This window comes from Odontesthes bonariensis, chromosome 10 (assembly GCF_027942865.1).
Source record: "Odontesthes bonariensis isolate fOdoBon6 chromosome 10, fOdoBon6.hap1, whole genome shotgun sequence".
Classification (NCBI taxonomy): domain Eukaryota; kingdom Metazoa; phylum Chordata; class Actinopteri; order Atheriniformes; family Atherinopsidae; genus Odontesthes; species Odontesthes bonariensis.
The window spans coordinates 20,688,454-20,712,362 of NC_134515.1; the positions used below are offsets into that span (position 1 = coordinate 20,688,454).

General features: G+C 40.0%; 1 protein-coding gene across 1 annotated transcript; it reads right to left on the minus strand.

Annotated features, from left to right (window-relative positions):
- Positions 1-3,353: 3,353 nt before the first annotated feature.
- On the minus strand, positions 3,354-17,253 carry tead3a (TEA domain family member 3 a). Its single transcript, XM_075476833.1, has 12 exons — positions 17,170-17,253; positions 12,806-12,870; positions 12,569-12,631; positions 8,423-8,434; positions 7,923-8,033; positions 7,757-7,800; positions 7,582-7,643; positions 7,359-7,492; positions 7,089-7,259; positions 6,109-6,249; positions 5,855-6,007; positions 3,354-5,405 (listed from the first exon to the last, which is right to left on the minus strand). Exons 1-12 carry the CDS (start codon positions 17,174-17,176, stop codon positions 5,292-5,294), a joined length of 1,077 nt encoding a protein of 358 aa, XP_075332948.1. The 5' UTR covers positions 17,177-17,253; the 3' UTR covers positions 3,354-5,291.
- Positions 17,254-23,909: the final 6,656 nt, after the last annotated feature.

Below are 23,909 nucleotides of genomic sequence, written 5' to 3' on the forward strand. Positions count from 1 at the left end.
GGATATGCTTTGGTCACGATTCAATTGTATCACGATTCTAAGGTGCCGATTTAATTTGTATCACGATTCTTGATAATTGCAATTCTACAAGTATTGCAATTCGATATAATCAATAATTGCAATTTTCTTCCTCCTTAAAAAACAAACAAGTTTAATCATACACTTCTAGAATCAATCTCGTTCCCATAAACAATGCACATCAGTCTGTCAGTCAGTCCAGCAGCTGACATTTATTTGAACTGAGACAAAAAGAGGTACTTACTATGTATAGCATTTTCTAAAGTTTACAGTTACAAAATGAATTGAAATGTCCACACAGCACAAATGTGGGCTAGTTTTAACATAACTTATGATGAAGTTTTTCTGGACACGGATATGACATAATATAATCGATTTAGGGGAGAAAAATCGATTATTAACATCATCCCATAAAAAAATAAAAAAATAAATAAATAAATAAATCGCGATATGTACATGAATCGATTTTTTTAGCACACCCCTAATATACTGTACAGCTACGAATTTGCTCCATGGCATGGATTCATAATCTGCCCTTTATTATTCGTAGTGTTGATAATAAAGTAAAAAATAATTAAATGATATAGTAATCATGTATTTAAATGTATTTGTGCTTGACAATCCACTTTGTGCAAGACAGCGAGGTTATAAAACTTATATATTTATGCATATATTTAATTTGTGTGTATACAGTTGTTATAAACAAGTACAGATTTGTTTACATGAGGTTGAGAAAAATCACAATTCAAATTATTCAAACTATTATTGTCATTTAAAAAGTTGTAGAATACCAAGGCACTCATCTTCTTTGTAGTTAAAATGCCTTTATTTTCATGGGCAAAACATTAAAACACTTCGACGCGTTTCGGCATGAAGCCTTCGTCGGGAAGTGAGCAGTCTCTTGTGTGGCAAAACTGAATTATAAGACATCCGTTCCATGAGTGTTCTCAGGTGTGTCGGTGGGAGCAATTAGCCAATGGCAAACCACTTATTTACAAAGGGAACCCATAAAAAACAGAAAAACAAACAAATATCAATGGTGGTCAGCAGGGCAGGGGGTCTCATTCTACAGTCTCTACAAATATAAGAAAGTATTAGATAACATCAAAAAACAGACATGTAATACACATATAAAAATAAACATTTGTGCTTACAGAAAATGACAATATTCCAACTCATCATTTAAACCCGGATATAAAGTAGCTTTTAATTTAAAAATCCAGTAGCTCTCTCGCTGGTTTAATTGTTTCAATCTATCGCCCCCTCTCATTGTTTGTGGTATATGATCAATATCCATAGCTTTTAAAATAGCAGGGTTACTATTGTGCTGGTCTTTGAAATGACGAGCCATTGGATAGTTCTAATTTTTTGTTCTAATCGCATACTTGTGTTCTGAGAATATCTTGTAAACGCCTCAAACCTCAAACGCAGGTTGATTAGCCAATTAGCCATTGGCCCACACACCTGAGAACACTCATGGAACGGATGTCTTATAATTCAGTTTTGCCACACAAGAGACTGCTCACTTCCTGACGAAGGCTTATGAAGGCTTGTGAAAATAAAGGCATTTTAACTACAAAGAAGATGAGTGCCTTGGTATTCTACAACTTTTTAAATGAACAAAGCCTGTCACCAAAGAGCACCATCTCTACAAAGTACTAGTTCCAGGTAGCACTCCAATTGGACTTGATTCACTATTATTGTCATTGTTGTCGTATTTATACTAATATAGTCCAAAATTATGTGAATAAGCATGTATGCTACATTGCATAGTTTTAGTGAAAATTTAGTGAAAGCCTCAAACCATCATTGCCTCATGTAGGACAAACACTGCAACGCACTTTGCCCATAATAAAAGAAACATAGAAACAAAAAGAAGCCATACATAAAGGCATACTTTTTCCCCTCAGCACGCTGTGTGTGGTTAACTAGCTATAACTTATGAGAGTGTGTGAAGTCAGAAGCGCACACACAGGATGCTGCTCACTTCACTAACTTCGTCAGTCATCTTGCAAGAATACACCATGGCGTGCACAAACAAATACCGCTGCAAAACCTACTCACCGGACCCTCAGCCTTGAGTTGTGCGCTCTTCGTCTCTGGCAGCTTAGCAGCGCCTAGTGCAGGGCAAGTCGTCAGGGCACGTCTATGTAGATCATGTGACCGACCGAGGCTAAATCAAAATTTTTATTATTTTTTATTATCATTATTTTGGGCTACACAGATCTTCACACACACACTTAAAAAAATAAAAAATAAACAATTTTTCGACAAATGGGCCAAAGGGGCACCCCCTCCCTCCTCTCTGCACGTGCCTGGACGACAGCTATGAAACGCGTCTATTTCACACTGTTCCTTTATCCTCTCACACCAAAACCCAAGAAAGACGTCACCACCACTTTATGGGCTGCCTGCTGCATGGAAAAGAACGCCAAAAAAAAACAAAAAAAAAAAAACAAACTATAAAAAGCATGTTGATCGTCAGCCTTGGAACGTTGCCTCCTCATATAAAAACATGCAATAATTCATCTCTAATTATGACATTTCCCAAAAAGTTCGGGGCTTTTCAGATTGAGCAACTGCAACACTCACACTGCATGAGGCAATACGATTAAACTGAAGTTGGGGCCTTGATGTAGCACAAAACAATTCTCTGCTTTAGAATGCCGTGTTTGTCCTGAAGGTTGATTCAACTCCTTTAACAGCGCGAGTCGTTACCTTTAAGAACAGGTTTCACACTGGCAAAACAAAGCCGACAAATGTGACTGATTCAGTCTAACATTTATAAAAAAAAAAAAAATTCTAAATTTTCAATCCAATCTTTTCAACATTAAAGAATCTTAACACAATAGCACTGCTTGATAATGAATACACATGACCCGAGTGAATAGGTGGGTGGGATATTAAAAACTTTAAAGGCTCAATGTCAGACTTAATCCGTAAGACGTAATCCGTGTGGAGAAAGTAAAGCCGTCATGGGACTCTGCTTTAGTGCCAACATGTAAACATCAGAGACACTATCAGCATAGCGGAATAGCTTAAACGTTCGAATCCATAGTTGGCCAAACTCTCTCTATATACGGCTGTGGTAAACATGAGCCGATGGCACCACCTAGCACCACAAATGAGTACTGCGATATCCGTTAACTGTCATAAACGGCAATAACCAAGATAAAAACAGTGATTCTAACACTAATTCTCTCAGTACATAAAGTACTTTTTTTTTTTTTTTTTTTTTAAGAGGAGGGGTACTATATTGCTTTTTTTAAATCATACAAAGAACACGTGTTAGGCGTTGCTTCTCATGTGGAAATTAAGAACACATTCATCCACATTTTTTTTAAGAATTTATTAACAATGCTTCCCTCTCTCTCCACCACCACATGACTTTATTGGTACAGCATAAAGGCACAGATTTTATCCTCTGAACAGACTTGACCAAAGGAGTGATGAGGAAAAGACGGACAGAATACACATATAGGAAAGTACTGATAAAAGTATAACACTACTGAGTGAAAATTAAATGACAGTTTTATTTAAAACAGAACCGAACGGCTCTTGTTGTCATGAGAGTCAAAGACGAGTCTTTCCCCTTCACATGGTTAGAGATAATCTCAGCCGGAGAGGGCTTGATGGAGTAAAATAAGATATACACGCACACACACACACACACACACACACACACACACCTATATAGATAGATATTTATCTACATAGATATATATGTATAAAAAGATGCCGACCATATGGATCAGTAATCTAAAAACATTACATCGAACAAAAGAGAAAAGTTTCAGCTGAATAGTTTGTTAGTGTTATTAGGCAAAAATCTACCCCAGTGCACTGTGGGTGACCTTTATGCAGTCTGTACCATACATACATACATACATACATACATACATAGAAGGAAAACATACAACCAAAACACCCATCATTTACGGTGTTTAGTGTGCAGGTGAAATACAAAAAAATACCTTACAAAAATGTATCTATATCATTTTGGCTTACAAACAGTACCATTACAAATGTAGTGTACACATCCTATACATCAGTGCTCCTCAGCTTAAGGCTTTAAGAATCAAAGCACATTCTTATCCCAACTCGTGTGGAGGTAGAAATACTGCAGCAAGCCCACACCGTCAAGAGTAAAAACATTATCGTGTCTATAAACAGTAAAAGTAACTCTCATTAAAACTGCGGGAACTAATATGGATCTCTTCTGCCGTTTCCAAACGTGCCTCCTTTAGACATCCCCCCCCAGCGTGTACTCCTGGAAACCTTTAAACAGCAAAGACTCCCAAAATACTCTCTTAACACCGTGATACTGTTAAAAATAAATATGTCATGCAACGTCTTTACACATAGTGGATTATCTTCTATGGAGAGGCAGACTTTCTGCAATATGATCTTTGATCAAACCAAAGCCCACGATTTCAAACTAAACTGAAACGGGTTATATATTAGAGAGGGCTCGTCCGTATGGTACCTTTCAAAGATACAACAGACAGCAGAAGAAGAAGAAACGGTCATCGTGACAGATTACATTAACAGTGATTAAATGATTTGTCAAATTATATTCAAACTCGTCTCGCATGGGTCTCACCTCCGATGTGAATGCATAGGTGGGGAAAATACTGTGAAAAACAACATTTACTTTTAGTGGAGAATAAGCTGCTATCTCATTGTTTATAAAGTGTGATGGAAGGATTTCACATTTAAAAAAAAAAAAACTAAAAAAAAAAAAAACTAAATGTAGTTTGGAGCTTCTTCTGTTTCTCTTATTTTCAGGAACCTTTTCAACATCTGTCAGTAAAACGGATTCCTAATTCAACCTGTTACGATCTGAGCTTTATAAAACCTAAAGATTTTCTTTGGAAAACTTTAAGCGGGCCCAAACCCCCCCCTGCTCATTTTGCCCTCATGATTACCAGTATTTGTATATAATAAAAAAAAAATAAAAAAACATTGATGCGACTGGCTTAAAAGCACATATGTTGCATCAGGTCACGTCACATGAAACATTTCGATGACTGTTGACCTACTCTGGGAAATCCATGATCTACGATATCTGTTCACACTTGCGGCAACGAGAAGACATACACATAAAACAAGCAACAGGTATGACTATAGTGCGACGGTTGGTCAAATAAAACAAGTGTGTGTTTAGAGTAAAGGAGTGGGGGGAGGTTCTGTATGTTGAGCTGGAAATTGTGTTCAAGCTGTACATTTCAAAAAGTCTGAAGAGTCTTTGCATGCACGCTTGTAACATGCTGCTAGTCGTTTACTAGTCGATACACATGGTACTGTGCTCCATGCTCGCTTGTGGACACTTCAAACACAAAGGCAATGCACAGCAGAGTCTCCTGAGTCTCTCTGTTGGACACCACCTGATGAAAGACCAGAAAAAAAAAAAGAAGAGGGGGTGGGGGGCAGTAAGGATTGTCATGATGTTAAGAAATAAAAGATTCATACATTTAGCTGAGAGATTTAAATTAAAACAACAGAAGTAGAATAAAAGTCTGTCATACTTGAGACCTCTGCTCAGCACTGAAAATGATTGTTTAGGAGGAGGGTTAGTGAAAAAAAAAAAAAAAAAAACTGGGATTATATTCCACTTTAAATTTTGCTCGGAGGCTTTATTTAAGTACATGGAAACACAGCCCCAATTCCAAAAAAAAATATGTATAAAAATTGCTGCAGAATGCATTGATTTGCAAATCTCATTAAAAGAAACGGCTGGAAAAAGGTTGGAACGGGGGCATGGAACATGTTGCAACTAGTTGGGTTAATTGGCAGTTAATTGTTAAAAATCAGTCTTTTAATGGCATGAAAATACCTGTAGAATGGTGAAGTTCTCCAGTACACTGTTCATCATGTATTTCTCCGGCAGGTGTTTGAGTTTGTGGATGAAGTTGATCATATATTCACACATGGGTGAACGATGGATGCGGAACACGTACTTTCCTCCTTCCAAATGCGCATATTCTGTCTGTATAGGGAGGTGTCCAAGCACATAACGTCATTAAAACAAATGCTCGTGTGAAAATATGGAGTACTTTCTGTGTAAAAATATCAGGCTAATTCACTAACCTCAACCTTCTCCACCACCTGTTTGCCAAAGGAGCAGACCTTCGTAGAAACACTGATTGTGATATTTTCTGTTCCACTGTATTGGCTGCTCACTCCGTAGAATGAACCAGAACCCTCCTCTACGTCACTGCTTAGGTCCGCCTGAAGCCCACGATGCACAAAGATTTGAGTGCGAAAAGAGAGAGAACAGAAGAGACAAAAATAAAACAAGGAGCCACCAAAGAAATCAGGTACAGAGTTACGGTGGCTCTGAACTCTTAAACTGAACCGTTTTACTGCTGAATTTGCATCTAAAGGCTGATTTATGCTTCAGACGCAAAGCCTCTGACGCTCGGACGCAGAGCCTCTGCGAGCGTCAAAATCTTGACCACTCCCCCACGCAGAGGCTCTGCGAGCGTTGTCGTGCACCTCAGAAAAATCCTGACTACGCGACAGACGCACGCAGACCACCAACGGAAGTGCGCAGACAAAAGCAGCTGTGATTGGTCCTCGGTGTGCCTTTCCGGTTGTCTGTGTGGCTTCCTCCTTTGCATTTTCGCCAACTTCAATAAAAGAAGCTGTTCTTCTTCGATGTCGAGCAACTCCAGATCCATATCTTGCATACACTTTCTTTTTTTTTTGAAAAATAAACACTTCCGCCGGCGCCCCCGAAGTTCTCGTCACCGCCCACCGAAATTCTCGCGAGGGGAAACTGCTGTGCGTCCCGAGTAATTCCAGACCGAGGTTGCAGAACCATAACATGAAAAGTGGTTCGCGACCAGAGCAAAGCAACACATCAAGACGATAGACGCAGAACTATAATCCGCCCTTAACACCGACACTAAAAACCGAGCAATAAACAAGAAGAAAGGACTTGATAGTTAATTATTTCATGCAAAAACTAAAATACATTTTAGTATACATCCCAAATAACTGACTTCTTGCGATGACCAAGTTCACAGATCTCCATTGCTTCGACATGACTGGATTTGTGCACTAACCCAAAACTTAACGAGGAAGAAAGCATTGTGCGGCCCTTTTTCGTACAGCTCCTTCAGGCCTCCTTTCTTCTCCGAGAACTTGTCGTAAATCTGCCTCACGTCTATAGACTCCAGCACAGGGTCACTGTAGCCCGGGTTTGATGGCCCAATGTGAACAAAAAGATGTTTATACTGTGGGAACAGTAAGAAAGAGAGGAAACAGAACAGCTTTTAGTTTGACATTATCTTGCATTGATGACTCTTCCGTCAGATAAGGCCTTGATGTTCTACCATCTCTCGGTCTCTCTGGATCTCCATAAAAGCAGAGTACTCCAGTAGCCGTAGTTTTGCCGAGGCGATGGTCCTGTCTTGCCATACAGGAGCTGATATAGCTGCAGGCCGAGGGGGCGGCAAGGCATCATAACCTGTCATAGATTTAAACCAGGAAAGCATAATTACAATGACAATATTAACATTAAATTGCTCAAATTAATGACCTTGTTTTCACACTTACTGATGGGTGGAGGGACAGGGGCTGGTAGTGTTGTGTACGGAGGCTGTGCAAAAGGCTTAATGCTGTGTGTATTAAGAAAAGCAGGAGAACCAAATGAGAAGCCGTGTAAGCTTAAGCAAGAAAACTTGTCCAATGTTAAACCATAAAAACAAACTAATCTGACTCTGATACTTACTCCTGAGAATGTTCAGGCTGTCCTGGTACAGGGCCGGGCCAAAACTGAGCAACAAGAAAGGGAACAAAGGTCAAGAGGTGTTACTCAGATTTTTACAGAAAGGATACATTTTATTTTATTTTTTAAAAAACAAAGAGAAATGTGTCTCTGTCAGCTTTTGTCTCACTCTGACTGGTGGAGGGAAGGGAGTCTGAGGTTTCATTACACTTGCAGACACAATCTGAGCTGACGACAGGTTTGCCACCGTCTGCAGTGCCTTGTCTTTGGATACCTGGTCCTGAAACACAAAGCAATACAGAATTAAAATGTCCCATGTTAATATTTCCCATTATTTCTAGGTTATCATTCCAAGGTAAGCCATCTTTAAAGGCCATTTTAGACAGCAAGCCAGCCAACATTTACTGTACTTCAGCATGATGCAGTAACTACATGAGAAGGCAGAACAGAGCAAAGCAGACCTAAAAGGAAGCAAAAGCAAGGAGGCGCACCAAACAAGAAAAGCTAACCATCACCAGCATTTAACTAAAGCCACTAAAAACAAAAAAGCAATGAGCAGGGTTTTTGAGTCTGGCGGCAGAACTGCGCTGTGGACTAGCAGTAATGTGATGCCAACCACACAGTACAAAGCCTGAAGCAGAGAACTGTAGATGTATAATAAAAACTTACCAAGTTCATGGCCTATGGCAAAAAAGACATGTAATAAATAAATTAAATCCAGTACATTCAAAAATGAAAATAGGTTACAGATTGACTGTTCGGCAATAAAGGAAAACACCCGGATCAATGCATACGCACAGGCTTCCAAAAGCATTCACTTTGCTTGCTTTTTGCACATTTCTTTCCCTCAGCGTGACTGAAAGTTAAATTAATAACACTGCTACCACAACTTATACTTTTAATTTTAGCACATTTTGGTTGATTCCTGGCTGACTTTACCTGTACTCTTATTCTTCACAGCTCGCAGAACATGAAGATGTTCATGCATTTAGCAGACACTTTTATCCAAAGCGACTTACAAATGAGGATATAACATGACAGCTAACATCAAAGCTACACAGAAGGAAAACCACGAGTCAGGCTCTGTCAGAGGTGACAGTGTAGAAATAGAGTGCAGGCATAGAGGGAAGTACAGAAAGAGAAAGTGCAGTAGAGGGGGTAGGGAGGTACAGGGTAAGTGCCAGGGTAGGAGATGCTCTCTGAAGAGCTGGGTCTTCAAGAGTTTCTTGAAGATAGCCCCTGTTCTGGTAGCACTCGGTAGGTCATTCCACCATCGTGGAACGACACATGAAAAGAGTCTGGATTGTCTTGAGCGTGGTGTAGGCACCGCTAGACGACAATCCTTTGACAACCGGAGCGACCGAGTCGTGACATGAGCCTTTGTGAGAGCAAGATGCAAGAAAGATTGAGCATATATTTTGCAGAGAATGATGACACTGTTGAAAACTTAAATTTAATGCAAAAAAATAAATAAATAACCTGCTGAAAACGCATCAATGGTAGACCAACTGTGTCCTGACTTTGACAAGACACGAATTCTTAAGTTTAACGTGACACCTTGAACCTTGTCAAACAGATGCTGAGCTCAATAACATTCAACTTACATTCACAGCTAAATCTTAGTTTTGCTAATTTGTACCATCTTAGAACTGAGTGTTGATGTTGCTACCAGCACACATACAGACCTGGAAATTTTAAAGTTACCCTCCCCACATGTACATTATAGAGTAAAAGACTGGTGCTAAATGATGTCATAAAGGAACTTAATTACAGGACAGGGACAAACCGAATGAACTGAGTTTAACAAGTACTAAAGGATATGTTGAATGACAAGAATGCAAAGATCAGAAAGGTACCAAGTTCCTCTAGTGTGCCCGCCAATGCGGGGTCATATTAAAAACTCTTTGTTTGTCTGTGTGTCTGCAAGCATTGATGTATACCATCATTGCCAAACACAGGGGTCAACAAAGCCAGCTAGAGAATGTCATGCAATTATACGTCCAAGGCTGGAAACCTCCTGAGCTAAATTAACAGACTGACTTACTGCCGTCATGCATTATATAGAAAAAAGAAAACACAACCTCTACACCTGAAACTCCTCAAAAAGGCTTTCACATTGAGTGAAGTATCACCGTTGAAGAATTAACGAACTAATGAGACCCTCAAAGCACACAAGCAAACAAATAATATGAGCCTGCCGTGCATCGTCTCAGTCATTAAAAAAAATGCCATCTTTCCCTTAAAGGGGAACTCCGGGGCATTTGAAGCACATTTCCATTGCTAGAGGTTGTCAAATACTGACGGTGGGACACAGACCAGTGCAAATCGGCGCTCCCTGTGAAGCGATTGTGCTGTTTGCGCAGCCTGTCATGCTAACCAAATACGTGGTGGGCAAGCGCTAACCCTTCCACGTAAAACAACAACTTGCACACTGCAGAAACGTCACACCACTTTATAAACCATCCGACAATAAAGTCACAAGCCTTACCATCAAAACCATATGCATGGTTCTCACATTACTGGCATGGGGACGTTACAAAACAACTTTATAAACAGCATGTAACTCACCGGTTAGTTGTACGCTCGCGCATGTGAAAGCCCAAAAGACTAGTCAATGGACGATACTCCCATATACAAAACAATTATCTTCTCTAGAAAAACTGCGTTCAAGTATTTAAAACATTACAACAATACATGCCCAGTAATATTGTTGTAATGTTTTAAATACTTGAACGCAGTTTTTCTAGAGAAGATAATTGTTTTGTATATGGGATTATCGTCCATCGACTCTTTTGGGCTTTCACATGCGCGCATACCAACAACCGGTAAGTGACATGCTGTTTATAAAGTTGTTTTGTAACGTCCGCATGCCAGTAATGTGAGAACCATGCATATGGTTTTGATGGTAAGGCTTGTGACTTTATTGTCGGATGGTTTATAAAGTGGTGTGACGTTTCTGCAGTGTGCAAGTTGTTGTTTTACGTGGAAGGGTTAGCAGTTGCCCCTTAGCCACCACGTATTAGCCTCGCATGACAGGCTGCGCAAACAGCGCTATCTCCACACAGGGAGCGCAGATTTGCACCTGTCTGTGTCCTACCGTCAGTATTTGACAACCTCTAGCAATGGAAATGCGCTTCAAATGCCCCGGAGTTCCCCTTTAATGACTGTATTACCGTCATGCAACTAAATGTTCATGGCAGTGATGGCTCAGCACTATGCTGAATGCATTTCACATGCACTTTTATAGAAATTAGTTCATTGTAAATTAAAAAAATAAATTAAATAAAAGCTTTGCGCCCATCTTCCCCTTGTTGCACTCAGTTTTAACAGTGAAAACAATCCATCTTAAGCTGACTGGTTACAGTTCTTGTAGCCCCAACTAGCAGAATGTTCACATTTGATGCCAACATGCCCTGGGTGATCACTAATAGAAATGTTGAGAGGTGCGAGTGCACTTAGGATGGATTCAGATCCAACCCCGTAGGCTGCATTCAGTGGTGCTACAGGACCGGTGTGTCTGCTCTTGCCTGCATTCTAATGATGATCTAAATACTTTCAGTCCAGGGGACACATTCTGGGACCCTCGTCTTTGACATTCATTTCTCGGCAGAGACACATTGTGAGCACAGCTTCAAAGCTCCGGATCTGTCTCGTCAGTCGAAGGAGTTGCATTTTAACTGGCCTTGACCCAAACAAGCTCCTTTACAGCTGGCTCAGTGTATACACAGCAGGAGGAGGCCAAGCATGGAAGCTCCTATAACCTAAAGTGACATTTGAATCCGAAGCTAAGAAAGTTGGCTACATTTTAAAAGCACAGTGTTGTGAATGTTTACATGGCTTCCAGATGAGTAAGCTAAAGGTTTCACTGAACTAAATCACTGGAACCCTTAAATGAAAAAGAAGAAAATAACACCATTTCAATCAGTGAGTTACCTGAAAGCCTGGAATAGGTAAGCTTTCTCTCACTTTTTTTTTGTTGCTGTAAATTAAACTTGTGAAAGTCATCATATCGTAAAATGCTTTCAGCTTTCCAACGCTATGCTGCTTGTGCAACCACTTACAGCATTCGTGTACCCAGCTAAGTGGTGCAGATAACAGCTGACGGGGAGTCTTTGGAATTACAACGGTTAAAAGCTTGAGTGTGAACGTCAGAGGTGAGCTCACACTGAGCTCCACACAAATCATTTATTTAAGGCTAACTTTTTCTTCTTCATATCCCATCTGTTACAGCCTAACAAAACACTTGAAACTAATTCCTCAATAATTGTGACTCAGGCGAATGTGAAACACGTTCATGTCTGAATAATCATTTCAATAAGATTTTGAATGTAACTGAGTAACTGAGACTCAATCACAAATAGTCACTCAGGAACCATGGGTGGACGCACTATAATGCCGGGGTGGGGGGGCACGGCACACAAATACTTGGTGTTGTCTACTTGTTATCCGATCACTCAGGACGCATGTTAGCGACAGGTCTGAACAGGGCCTACAACAGAACCGCTGTATACAGTAGATGTTTGAACAACCAGACAGAGAAGCAGATACCAGAGCATCTGCTTTCATGATGAAATAATGAGCTACGTCAGAGTTGGGCTAGATGCAGAACAAACAACTGCTAGCAGTCAGTGAGCTGGTGTACCTTCAGTTTAGACTGAATCTCACGAGACTTTCTCTTGGCCAAGACTTGCAGGTGACTAGAGACCTGAAGAAAAACAGGATGAAGGAAAAAAAAGACGGGAGGAAAAGGGAGAAGAAAAGAAGAGGGAATGTGACTAAAGAGGAAAGGGGAGAGCCGATTACGGTGGGACCCACCTTGATGCTTGCCTGATATTCTCGCACCCTTTTACGTGCCAAAACTTGAATGTGACTAGACACCTGTGGGCCCAGGGTTATACCATGAAAACACACACTCACAGGAGGACTTTTACAATTCAAACATCCATGATGCACTAAAAAATAAATAAATCACTTGTAAGGTAAACATATGAGAAGGTACAAGGTACTAGGACAGACATCAGCATGGTAATCTTCAGTCGTATCTGTGCATACCTGCTTGCGTGTGCGAGTCTTCCCCGTTCGTAGCTTTATATAGCGAGCTATCAGCTCATTTCGACCTGTAATGAAAAAAAAAAAAAAAAAAAGGGATAAAATCTCTGAGCACATTTGGAAAGAAAACTAAACAAACAAACGAAAAAAAATACTTTGTTTCTCTACACACTCCATATCTATAGAAAACACGAATGAGGCCTACTTATTTTACCGTAGTTACTAAAATATTAGTGAAATTACTTAAAAACAGAGGATTCAAATTTACTAAATTCAAAAGTTTAAACTCAAAAGTAAATATGAAGTCAATATTTTCTACTCCCTGAATGCATCTCTAAAAAGAAGCCAGCAAAACGAGCAAGTCTATTGTGACTGCGCTATTTGTGAGAGATGTTTTTTTTTTTGTTGTTGTCGTTTCTTTTTTGAGTGAGGCTCTAATAGATCTATCCCATCACTAATCGCATAATTAAAATAACTTTCCAGCTTTCCATTTCTGTGGCTGAAAGAAATGCCCAATAAAAGACAGCCTCTCTAAATGCTGGAATGGCTTGCTTGCAAAGCTCCAAAACAGATGGATAAATGGTATGTTATGAATAGAGGAAGAAGGAAAAAGGGAGGAGAGATCATCACATTGTTACCAGACTTTCAAAATGTGGTCATTTGCAGACCGCCTGCTGAGCTCTGCCTTTCTCTGCCTCCCCAGCTACAACCCGTACCCGATGATCTGCTCGTGTCTGATCAGAAATGGCGGCCGCCACACTACTCTGTGCAGGGAGGTTAAGATGTAGCCGACCAAACTCAACCCATAGGTGTTGTCGCTGATCACTTAAATGAACTAACATCATCACCCTCCATCTTTCTGGGAAATGACACGACACAGTAAGGACGTCAAATGAGTCACATCAGCTCCGTTAAGTTACCAGAACACAGAATTCCCCAAAATCAACAGAATGGGCTGACTCAGACACGGCAGTCTGCTCCAATTCCCAAAACAGGACACACACACACACACACACACTCCACTGCCGCCTACCACCAGTCCAAGAAGCCAAATGCTTTTCCTTTAGACAGAGTATATTTAGGTCTCTATTACAACACTGAAAGGAGGTGGACACAAAATCTATTCCATCTCCAAACATTTATAGTTGGACACCACATGGATTTGGGCTATAGTTGATTTGGGCAAGTAAGAGGCAAGTATGGAGGACAACGTACAGCCCTAAAAAAATACAAAACAAAACTAATGACTGCGTAGTTTGACCAAAACTGGACTTTTAAAATGCATGTAAACATGTTAGTCTGACTGAAATCATACAAAATAGATCAACACACCCAGAAAATGCAGCTGGGGTCACATCACTGCTGCATAGTGCTGGGCGGTATACCGGTTCACACCAAATACCGGTTTATAATTTCGTTATGATATGAATTTTTAATATACCGCCATACCGGTGTATTTGATTACACAACGGGCAATTTGCTCCATCATGCCGTAAGCATGTCTTAGAATATCAAGAATGCATGAAGTTAAGGTCAGCACCCGCCACATCAGCAAGTAACACGGGGAAAGCAAAAGAAAATTTCGAGCCAAATGTCACTTCAAGACGCGTTTGCAAAAATTTAATTATTGCAAGTTGCACTACTTTTTTGTATTGATTTTCATAAAAGATGTTTGAAATTTGCACAGTAAAAGTTCTGTATTTTGACTGCAATTTTGTTTGCATTCCGATTCCTCACTTCATTAGAATCATGAGTAGCACTTCTTTGTAAACAGCATCATTTTGTGGGGCGTTATTCTATGACGGCAAAATAGACCATCCTAAGTTAATCTACTGCAGTAATTCTGTTCTCAATCTGTAGAAAATGCCGTGAACATCTAATTATGCATGAAAAAAAAATACCGTGATATACCGTGAAAAAAAATCCGTGATATGTATTTTTAGTCATACCGCCCAGCACTACTGCTGCATATATATAATTTAAACTGTATAATGTGATTATATATATATATATAAAAATAATATACATACCTGACACCCTAAATAAAATAAAAACCCTGTTGCTATAAACATAACAAAAAAAATCCTCATCGTAATTTGTCAATACATGCTTGACACAGAAAGCTAGAGTGACATCATGTTAGTAACATGACAGAGGAGAGTAAAAGAGACTGAAGATCAGTTACAACTGTCCCAGTTTAGCAGAAGGAGGTTCAGTAAAGCTCTCAAGCAAAGAATACTTTGCTTTTTGTAAAAAAACAAACAAAAAAAAACAAAAACAAGAACAATGTACGTTACAGGATGCTTTAAGATTCTTCAGAATTACATTAATATCACTCCTCAAGAGCCACTCTACTCTATTCAACAATACTTTGATCTTTAATATTTAATTAAAAATAAATAAATAAATAAATTGCAGCATTATATTGCTGCAGGATAAATGATCATTGAAGAGGTCTTACATATTGTAATCTGAAAAAAAAACTTTCTGGAAATCTGCCAATTTAAGATTTAGGAACATTTCTGACGTATCCTCCAAACAGCACAAGATTTAATAAAGCAGTGGCAGAATAACAGCACAAGATTTAATAAAGCAGTGGCAGAATAACAGAAAGCCCAAAGAACAAGAGGTGAAATTAAACTTGGAATAGTCTTCAGTCAATATTACAATGCAGCTCATGCTGTGGTCATGCCAGTAAAGTCTAAGCTCTGACAACACAAATGAAGTTACAGATGTAGCTCACAAAATGATACCCGTTTGTAATTATTTACGAGGAAAAAGATATTGTGCAAAACTCTAAATAAAGATGTTTTTTTTTTTTTAGAGTTGATCCTATTCAGAGGATTTAATGGTACAACGGTGTGCTATGGTGAAGATGGTTAAAAATGACTGGCCGGTGGGTTAATATGAGAGTAGATGTTTCAATGTGAAAAACTAATGGAACTATCCTTGTGTAATGAGTGTGAAATTGGGGAGGTCATCACGGCAAGTCCACACTTCCACAAAGGGAGAAAATGCCGCAATGCTGAAACAAACTGTCCTTCGCCGTCACATGGGATCACAGATCCCATTTCCCTCTCTACCCACAGCCACACAGACACAAATGCACAACGCAGGCTTCAGCAGATGAGAGTTCCGTCACACTAGGCCAATCAAGAACGATAGGACTTCTGGGTGTAAGCCAAGACCTTCAGTAAAGTATAAAAAAAAAAAAAAAAATTAAAAAAAAAACTGCCAGAATGCAAAGCTCTCCTGAGCGGCAAAATCCTAAACGAATCCTATAGAAAACAAGCAAAAGGCCCACTGCACGGGTGCCTGTGCGAAAAACCCTGGTTCTGAAATCTAATATACTAATGTGAAACATTTAAGCAATCAGTGACTGAACAGACCAATCAGGAAGCCGCTTTGCATGTTAACCCTTACTTGACCTGAAATGTCAGCTCGCTTTATCCTTTGATTTCGTTACTGCTGGCTGCCCTCTGACCCCAAGGCTAAAGAGTCCTCTCCAAAAATACCACCAGGCAAATGCCTAGCGCACAAACTAAGAGGTCTCAGCGAAAGCACTACAACCAAGTTGGTTCCAAAGTGCAAAGAGGTGATCAACATAACCCTGTGTGGAGAAGCAAAATATATTAGGAATCAGGGTCAAAAATAAACAGCTGCCAAGCACCGAAGGTAAATGTTCGGTCTGGTGGATACATAAACTGGGCAGTGAGAAATTAGTATTAAATTCTATAAAAATTTAAAGGACAGTGCAAGAGGAACTTTGAGTCAATGTTTAGGTGATTATGGAAATAAATCAATATAGAGTTTTAAATCTGACGATATCCATTCATAAAGAGCAACGAGACTGCAAAGATAGGAGATCAAGTTTCTTTGTAATTCTGGTGCCTAAACTTTGGGGTTATATTTACGAAACCCATCATTATGCAGCTAGCAGGGGACACACGGGGATTATAGACTTAGAAATGAGTCCATTTTTGAACAATGATTTAGGCCAGTTCTTTTGAACAGAAATAGACTAACTGAAAACCACCAGCCCGTTTTCCATTGTTTCACAGAACCCAGATTAAAAGTCACCGTAGATACATTCAAACAATAGCTGTGTTTAAAGTGGTGAGCTGATTTAGATGCAGTTGTAAAGCGGTCTCTCGCAGAGACTCTGACTGTCTGTGCAGTGGTCCTTATATCATGTTCACAGTTCATTTTCTTTCTCTCTCTCTCCATCATTTTTATTTTACACAAGGTAGATTCATATCATTCCCTCAAGTCATTTTACATGTATAACATCTGGCTGCTGGTATGGACATGCTAGAGTGAGATCTAAAGACGCCATCATTTTGGGACAGGAAATTGCTGTTCCTCACCATACATCTTCCCCTCGTCTGAAAGTATGATCTTCCTCCTGCCGCAAGGAGGGTAGATGGCCAGAGCTTCCTGAAAGCTCTGCTCAATGTCAGGACTCCACACGCCTTCAGGGTCCCCGTCCAATGCGCGGTCTGCGCCATCTGCCAGTGCCTCTCCATTGCCGCTCTCCTCCTGCGCCCCATCAGGGCTGCCACGGCAGCTCCACTCCGACGCAATGATGACGGTTCCAACCACAACACACCTGCAGAATTAAAAAAGAAAAAGAAAAAAAAAAAAGAAAAGAAAAAGAGAAGATATTTCTAGTTCATTTTTGTGAGGGTATAAGACATTTTTAAGGTATGATAAAGGGAGAATGGAGCGGTTTTCCTGAACTATACATGTTGTATTGAGTTCTTTTCATTTGCGACCATCACTTGTAAATTTCATTATTCTGTAAAAACAAAAAGTAAACATATCTAATAAAATACTGGATAGCTACAATGCTTGTCCTGAACCCACAATTATAAGTTTCCACATTAAAAAATCATTTTGAAATCTACCACAACACAACTAAACAGATGAGTATTTATTTATGTCACTGATGAATTTAGACCAAAGGGCATTGCAATCAGTATAGTTTAGAGACTGTTTCAAAAAACACCGTCAAACTTCAATTAGTCTAATACAGCAGTAAATACAATCCTATCTGTCTAGTCTATTTAAAGGTAATAATAAACAAGACATTTTCCTCTGGCCAACTCAACAGCAGCTGGAAATCACTAGCAATCACTGGTGACCACAACAATGGCTGCCAAGAAATCTGCTCAGTGTCTTACATTTTAAAGTCAACCTTAAATGTGTAACATTGTATGTCATTTACAAAAAATAAAAAATAAAAATGAACCAACTTGCACTGAAGATTTTGTAAGGGACATGGCACATAAAAACATAGGTCTGTTGTAAAAATTAAACTTTTATCCGAGTGGATCTGGTTATTTTTCAGCGGGTGGATGTGGACAGACTGAACACGGGGAGACTGCTCTGAAGCACAGAGGATGGACACACGCCAAACCAGAACTGAATGCTGCATCAGCAGTGAGCCACACACGGACTCAAACTGAAACATAGTACTATTTTAAAGTAGAAACCAAAGAAAACATAAAAAGTTAAAGTAATAAACCCCAGAAAAGAGATGCGAGAGTTCCAGAACAAGTAAAAGTATAAGAGTGCATTTTGTAACTGGCTTCAACAAGTGGATGAGGGCACCGACACACTACAAGACTGTCTAAGTATCAATGATGATCTTTGTGGCCAAATTGGGCTTTTATATGGCAACGTCAAAATTATAATGCAATTTGATTTGTGGCCCTTTTCATATTGAATTTACAGGATGAACCAAACACACACACATTCACGCACGGTCATTTCACCGATCATCAGTTTTAGCTGACTGAATTGAGTTTTTCCAATATTGATTATTTTCTGCAGCGCATGGGTCAATTGTGATCCACGTGGGGAGGTGCATCATCCACAGAAATGGTGGTTTGGTGACGTGACACTGTGCAGCTCCATCACCACCGGTGACCGAAAATCACTGAATAAATTTGAAAACAAGTATTTTAATAATTGCGTATCCAGAGTGTGTGTGAGCGCTTTGAAAGACTTACATTAGTACAAGGGATGGCCAATGATTTATGAGTTTTCGAATAGCCGTCGGCTCGAGGTTCATGAGACAAGAAATCTGAGGCTCGGTGACAGCTGATGAAATTCAAAGACACCTCACACTTTCTTTGGCGAATTCGCATCAAGGACAGTTTGATGGCGGGACAGGATAAGGGTCGACTTTGACTCGACACCAACCTGGGGTGATGCTAATAAGGTTAAAGCACCAGACAAATCGTAAACAAGTTGAGCACAATTAACAGTGATTGGACCAGTTATACACTTTACTTGGCAAGTCATCCAAGAGAAAACAGTCCGAAAAAGGTTTTCTTAAAGCCACACAAACTTCCCAGAAGCCAGTAACTTTTCCTGTGAGGACCACATGAGGAAATTACACATTCTTTTGTTATTGTTGAGGATGCTCCAAGTGTCTTTAAACACAGACAAACATATGCAACATGAATGTTGCCTTGTGTGTAATGTTTTCCAGAGTGAGGCAAACACGGCCCCTGCCACAAAAGAACCACAGAAGATCGGTGTGGTCGCACAGCTTCCCCTGCTGCCCTGGCTTGTACTACAAACTGTGTGCAGGGCCTCTCCAGTTTCAAACGCTGCTGACTGGGCTGTGCTGTTGCCATGGCGATTAGGCCGGCCTGGTGGGATGGTTAAGAAAGCGTAGAAGAACATTTTGATATTCAAGGGGATGAAATCAATAAGAAAAAAAAATGATGGTCTTACAAATTTAACGTGCGAGAGGCTGGTAGCATGACGTCACAGTGTTGGTTTCCATTTTGGGAGTAATGGAGTGGTAGCGGTGAGGAGTCACAACTTGATTTGATTACATTTTGTCTTGGGTTTTTCCCTTTTAAAATATCAAATACTCCAAGCTATCAAAAATGCATAAACAACATTTCAATCACACAAGCACGGATTAAAAACCTCCATGAAGATAACGTCTCCTTTTTGTACCATGAGAAACTTTACAAAAAGTTTACAAAACTATGAGTTTTACCCACAACCATTATAGATAAAGCCTGGTGCAAAAAAAACAAAAACAAAGAAAGACAGAAAAGCAGGCGATGTTGCACTTTTGACCCATTTATTACATATACTGCAGGTGCGTGAGACACCAGGTAACAAACTAACATCAACAAAACCCAAGGGCAAACTTTAACAAAAAGGTCAAATGATGCTGCTAATGAACATGAGATTAAAAGGACAAATCACCCCTGTTGTTCCATTTTAAGAAATAGGCTATAGTTTCACATCTTAATACCAATGCAGGCATTTACTTTCACTTGAAATGGCAAATCCTCTCTTTCTCCTTGACTGACTTGCAGCAGAAGTCTGCTGTGATTTTGTCCCACATTGAGCCGTTACCATTTCTGGGGTGTCAAACGCTTTGGCCACTTTTAAAAATGGCGTCATAAAGGGCTACAAAACAAAACAAGCCTTTTATGCACACAGAGGAAATGCAGCTAAGTGAATGAATGCCGATTATTTCACAATGACACAATTAAAGTGGATATGAACAGTGGTTTGAGGGATCATAGCTTCAGCTCTACCATTAATTAAAAATAAATAAATAAAAAAGGAAAGAGCAGTGGTGATGCAAAGTTAGGACATTATGCTCAGGGGGCACGCGTGGCTCTGCCAGTTTCAATATAGCTCCTAGTGGCCAAAAGGTCAGGTGTTCAGTGCAGTGAGGAGCCAGTGAAGCATTGAGCTAAATAAAACTATGAGCTCAGCAAACTCAGAAAGTACACATGCACAGTACAGGCTGCCTTCTGCGCCAAAGGGAGCACCAGTGACATGGTTACTCTGGCTCTCTTTCACCAACATCCACGGCATCCTCAGTGACGAGTGCTACTAGTGAAACAGTGAAAACCTTTTGTAGACCTTTAGCAGAACTGCTCAAACATCGAGATACTGGGACGTGAACCTAGAATTCACAGTTTCGAGCATTCCGGTCAATAAATCAGTCAGACACAAGGGTGAATCCTTTCCAAACTTCTCTTTGAAACTTTGAAATCCTCCTCACAAGCTGATGAAGCGTTCAGAGCAAGAAATTAATACCAGCTGCTAGCATGTAGAGGGAAAATGAAATCACTGAACGGTTGGGAACCGTTTAGCTTCTAACTCTGAGGTGGCACAAATCTTCTTTGGCCAAAGACGGGAAAACTTACACGCAGCATTTCCTTGTGGCTTTTAAACAAAACTCAGATAAATTATAAAGTATTACACGTCATTGCCGGTCTTTTTTTAGCAAGTATACTGAAGGCAAGCCACTGCTAACACTCCCGAAATGACATGCTAGCGGGCTAGCTCCTGGGCTAATAATACCGTAACAAACTGTAAACTAAGTCCGAGAGACCTATAAAAGTAATCAATTACAACACGAGAGGGTGAATAAATACGAACTAGAAACTTCCCGCTAAACACAGATGGATCTGAATCAGCAAAGTGGCGGCGGGAAAATGCGAAAAATGTCAAATATCCCAAAACTTCCAGCACACACGAAGCGTCGCAGCTGCTGCGGCAGGAAAGTTGCAGCACACAACAAAGAACTCTCTGGGAGCGCACTCACCTCACAACGGCTGTCCTGCTCCGCTGGAAGAGCCACGAGCTCGCCTCGTTGAGCTTCTGTTTCTGCAGGAGACTTGTTTTGTGATCTGAGGGCACTTCCAGGGCAAAACGGTTTACTTTGACAGAAAAAGGCGGAATGCAAAGTATGAGTTTGGTATGAAATCAACGCGCGGAGGAAAACGCACAGAGGCGTGGCGTCGAAACACAAGACACGCAAAAGTTTTGTGCTTCCCGACGCAAACTCCTCCCATGACATCAGACTCCTGATGGGAGGCTGGAGGGACAGGGGGAAGCGCGGCAGCGTGGATTTATTTGTTCTCATTTTCTTTTTAAAAGAGGAAAAGAAACTCACTACTTTATACTTTGAGAGTTTTTTTTCTTTTAAATTAGTTTTTCTTTAAAAGAAAGTACACGAATGCACTGTTAGTTGCTTATGACCGTGATGCACAATAGGATTGGCTCTACCCATAGTTTAAAAATGCATGCAATAAACTAGGAAAAGCATCTACAAATAGGAATGAGTAATTCTAAAATTTGATTTGGTCTCCATGTGAGATTTGATTATAAATTTCTCTCACATTTCAATAAGTATTCAGAAGATCCACAACTTACAATAACTTGTAAATGATCATTAGACGAAGAAAAAAACATGTATCTGCTTTCACTATTAAAGGGGACGTGTTGTAATTTGGAAGAAAAACGACTCTCTGTGCTTGACGGTACATATTTGGGTGTACTGTCTTAATATTATGTAATATCTTAGCCTTTTGGTATTAAATACGAGAGCCACATTGCCAGCATTTTATTTTTTTTTTAAATTCACTGTACGTAATCTAATGTTTTTGAAGGTCTACTCTGAGATCTCTGGATGTTGTATTTTTCATAATACCAGTGGTTTTCCTCCTCTTGAGCCATACTGCTAGCCTGGGAATTCCCATGCTGCTTTGATTTAATTCACACTGCAAAGGCAGCCTGGAAACCACTGCCCTTATTTTTGCCTGAGTTAGGGAACTAATCACAGAACGGGGGGGGGGTGGCAGCAAGACGATGACGACGTCTATGCACGACACCGAAGCTTGTAGAGTGTTAATCCAACATGGCAGCGGACACAACGTTACCGTTCGATGCAGCCTTAGAAAGTGTTTTAAGTAGCTTAGAACGCAAGTTTACTTTTAAAAAAGAGCAACGTTTGGCGTTGAAAGATTTCATTACCTTCTTCCTCGTCCAATTTCTGTCGCTCTACATACGTCATCTGGTATAAGTGATACAATTGGCTATGAATCGCGCGCAAAGCAGCATGGGAAGAACCAGACGCCATTTGATAGACATTCGTAGCGCCCAATAAACGGCTCTAGGCATTCGTAAACCACGCCTCAAATACGAGAAAATGCACACCTAGTTCCCAGACCACCATCTTATCGAGATGCGGACGCGTCAGCAAGGCTACCATACTGCAGCACTTCTTGTCATTTTCTGCCTGGGACACTCATTTTTAGCTCCTGTCACTTTAAGGCTCCCGTTTAGTCGAAAGAAAAACAAACAAACAAAACATAGCCTGTTGGACAGCTGTTCATTTGTTGTTTGAGATATGTAAAATTAGACTGGCATTATGCAAGCATGTGTTGAAATGATTGACTGGAGGAAGAAATAAAAAGTCTGGGCAACAAACAAGGTTTCAGGCTATTTGGGAGTACGTAACACTTAGTTGATAATATTTACTACTTAAGTAGGATTTCCTATGTCGGCCTTTTTACTTGCAATTTAGTTCTTTTACAATGCTCAGTTGTTCTTTTTACTTCAGTAAGGAATCTTGATACGTGCAGAAACAAAGCCCTTTAAGAGTTTTTCAACACTATATTAACACATTGCATTATTAGACATCTCCAGGAAGGGTAGTCATTTATAAATGTGCAGATAATTCTATATACTTTATATTCTTCTCTGTAATTTGCGCTTTGGCAACATTGGCTTGTTTGTATGCAGCCTCAAACCAAAAACGATGGGAACCACTTGGACAGGCACAAAAGTGACTACAAACAACTGTGAAACATATTTAGTGAGATATGTGAAAAATGTTATGTTGCAGAGATTGAGGCTAAATTACAGATCAGGCCAAGGAGACGTCTGCACAGTGGCCACAGAGAGCCCCAGACTTACAATATGACCGTTACTCTGTGCTTCTGGAAAAAACATCACTCAAACACATCTCAGAACTGACGTGATGACCAAACTCCCCTGGTGGCACGTTAATAACTGCTGTAGAGTCCAGCATCTAGCTTTCAGACCTCATTTATCTTAGTTTTGGTCTCATCTTTCCCTTTTCCCATATTTTTCTTTTTGCTTGATCACTTTCTTATGTAGCAAGTACTTTTACAGATAGAAAAAAAGTAACACATAAACTATCGGAGATAGGAAGGGTCATGGAAACTGAGCAAAACATACAGTAGTTGCTTCTAATGCAATCCGGCCATAGCACAGGTTATTTTTATCATCTTCTGTTTTTGTCCATATG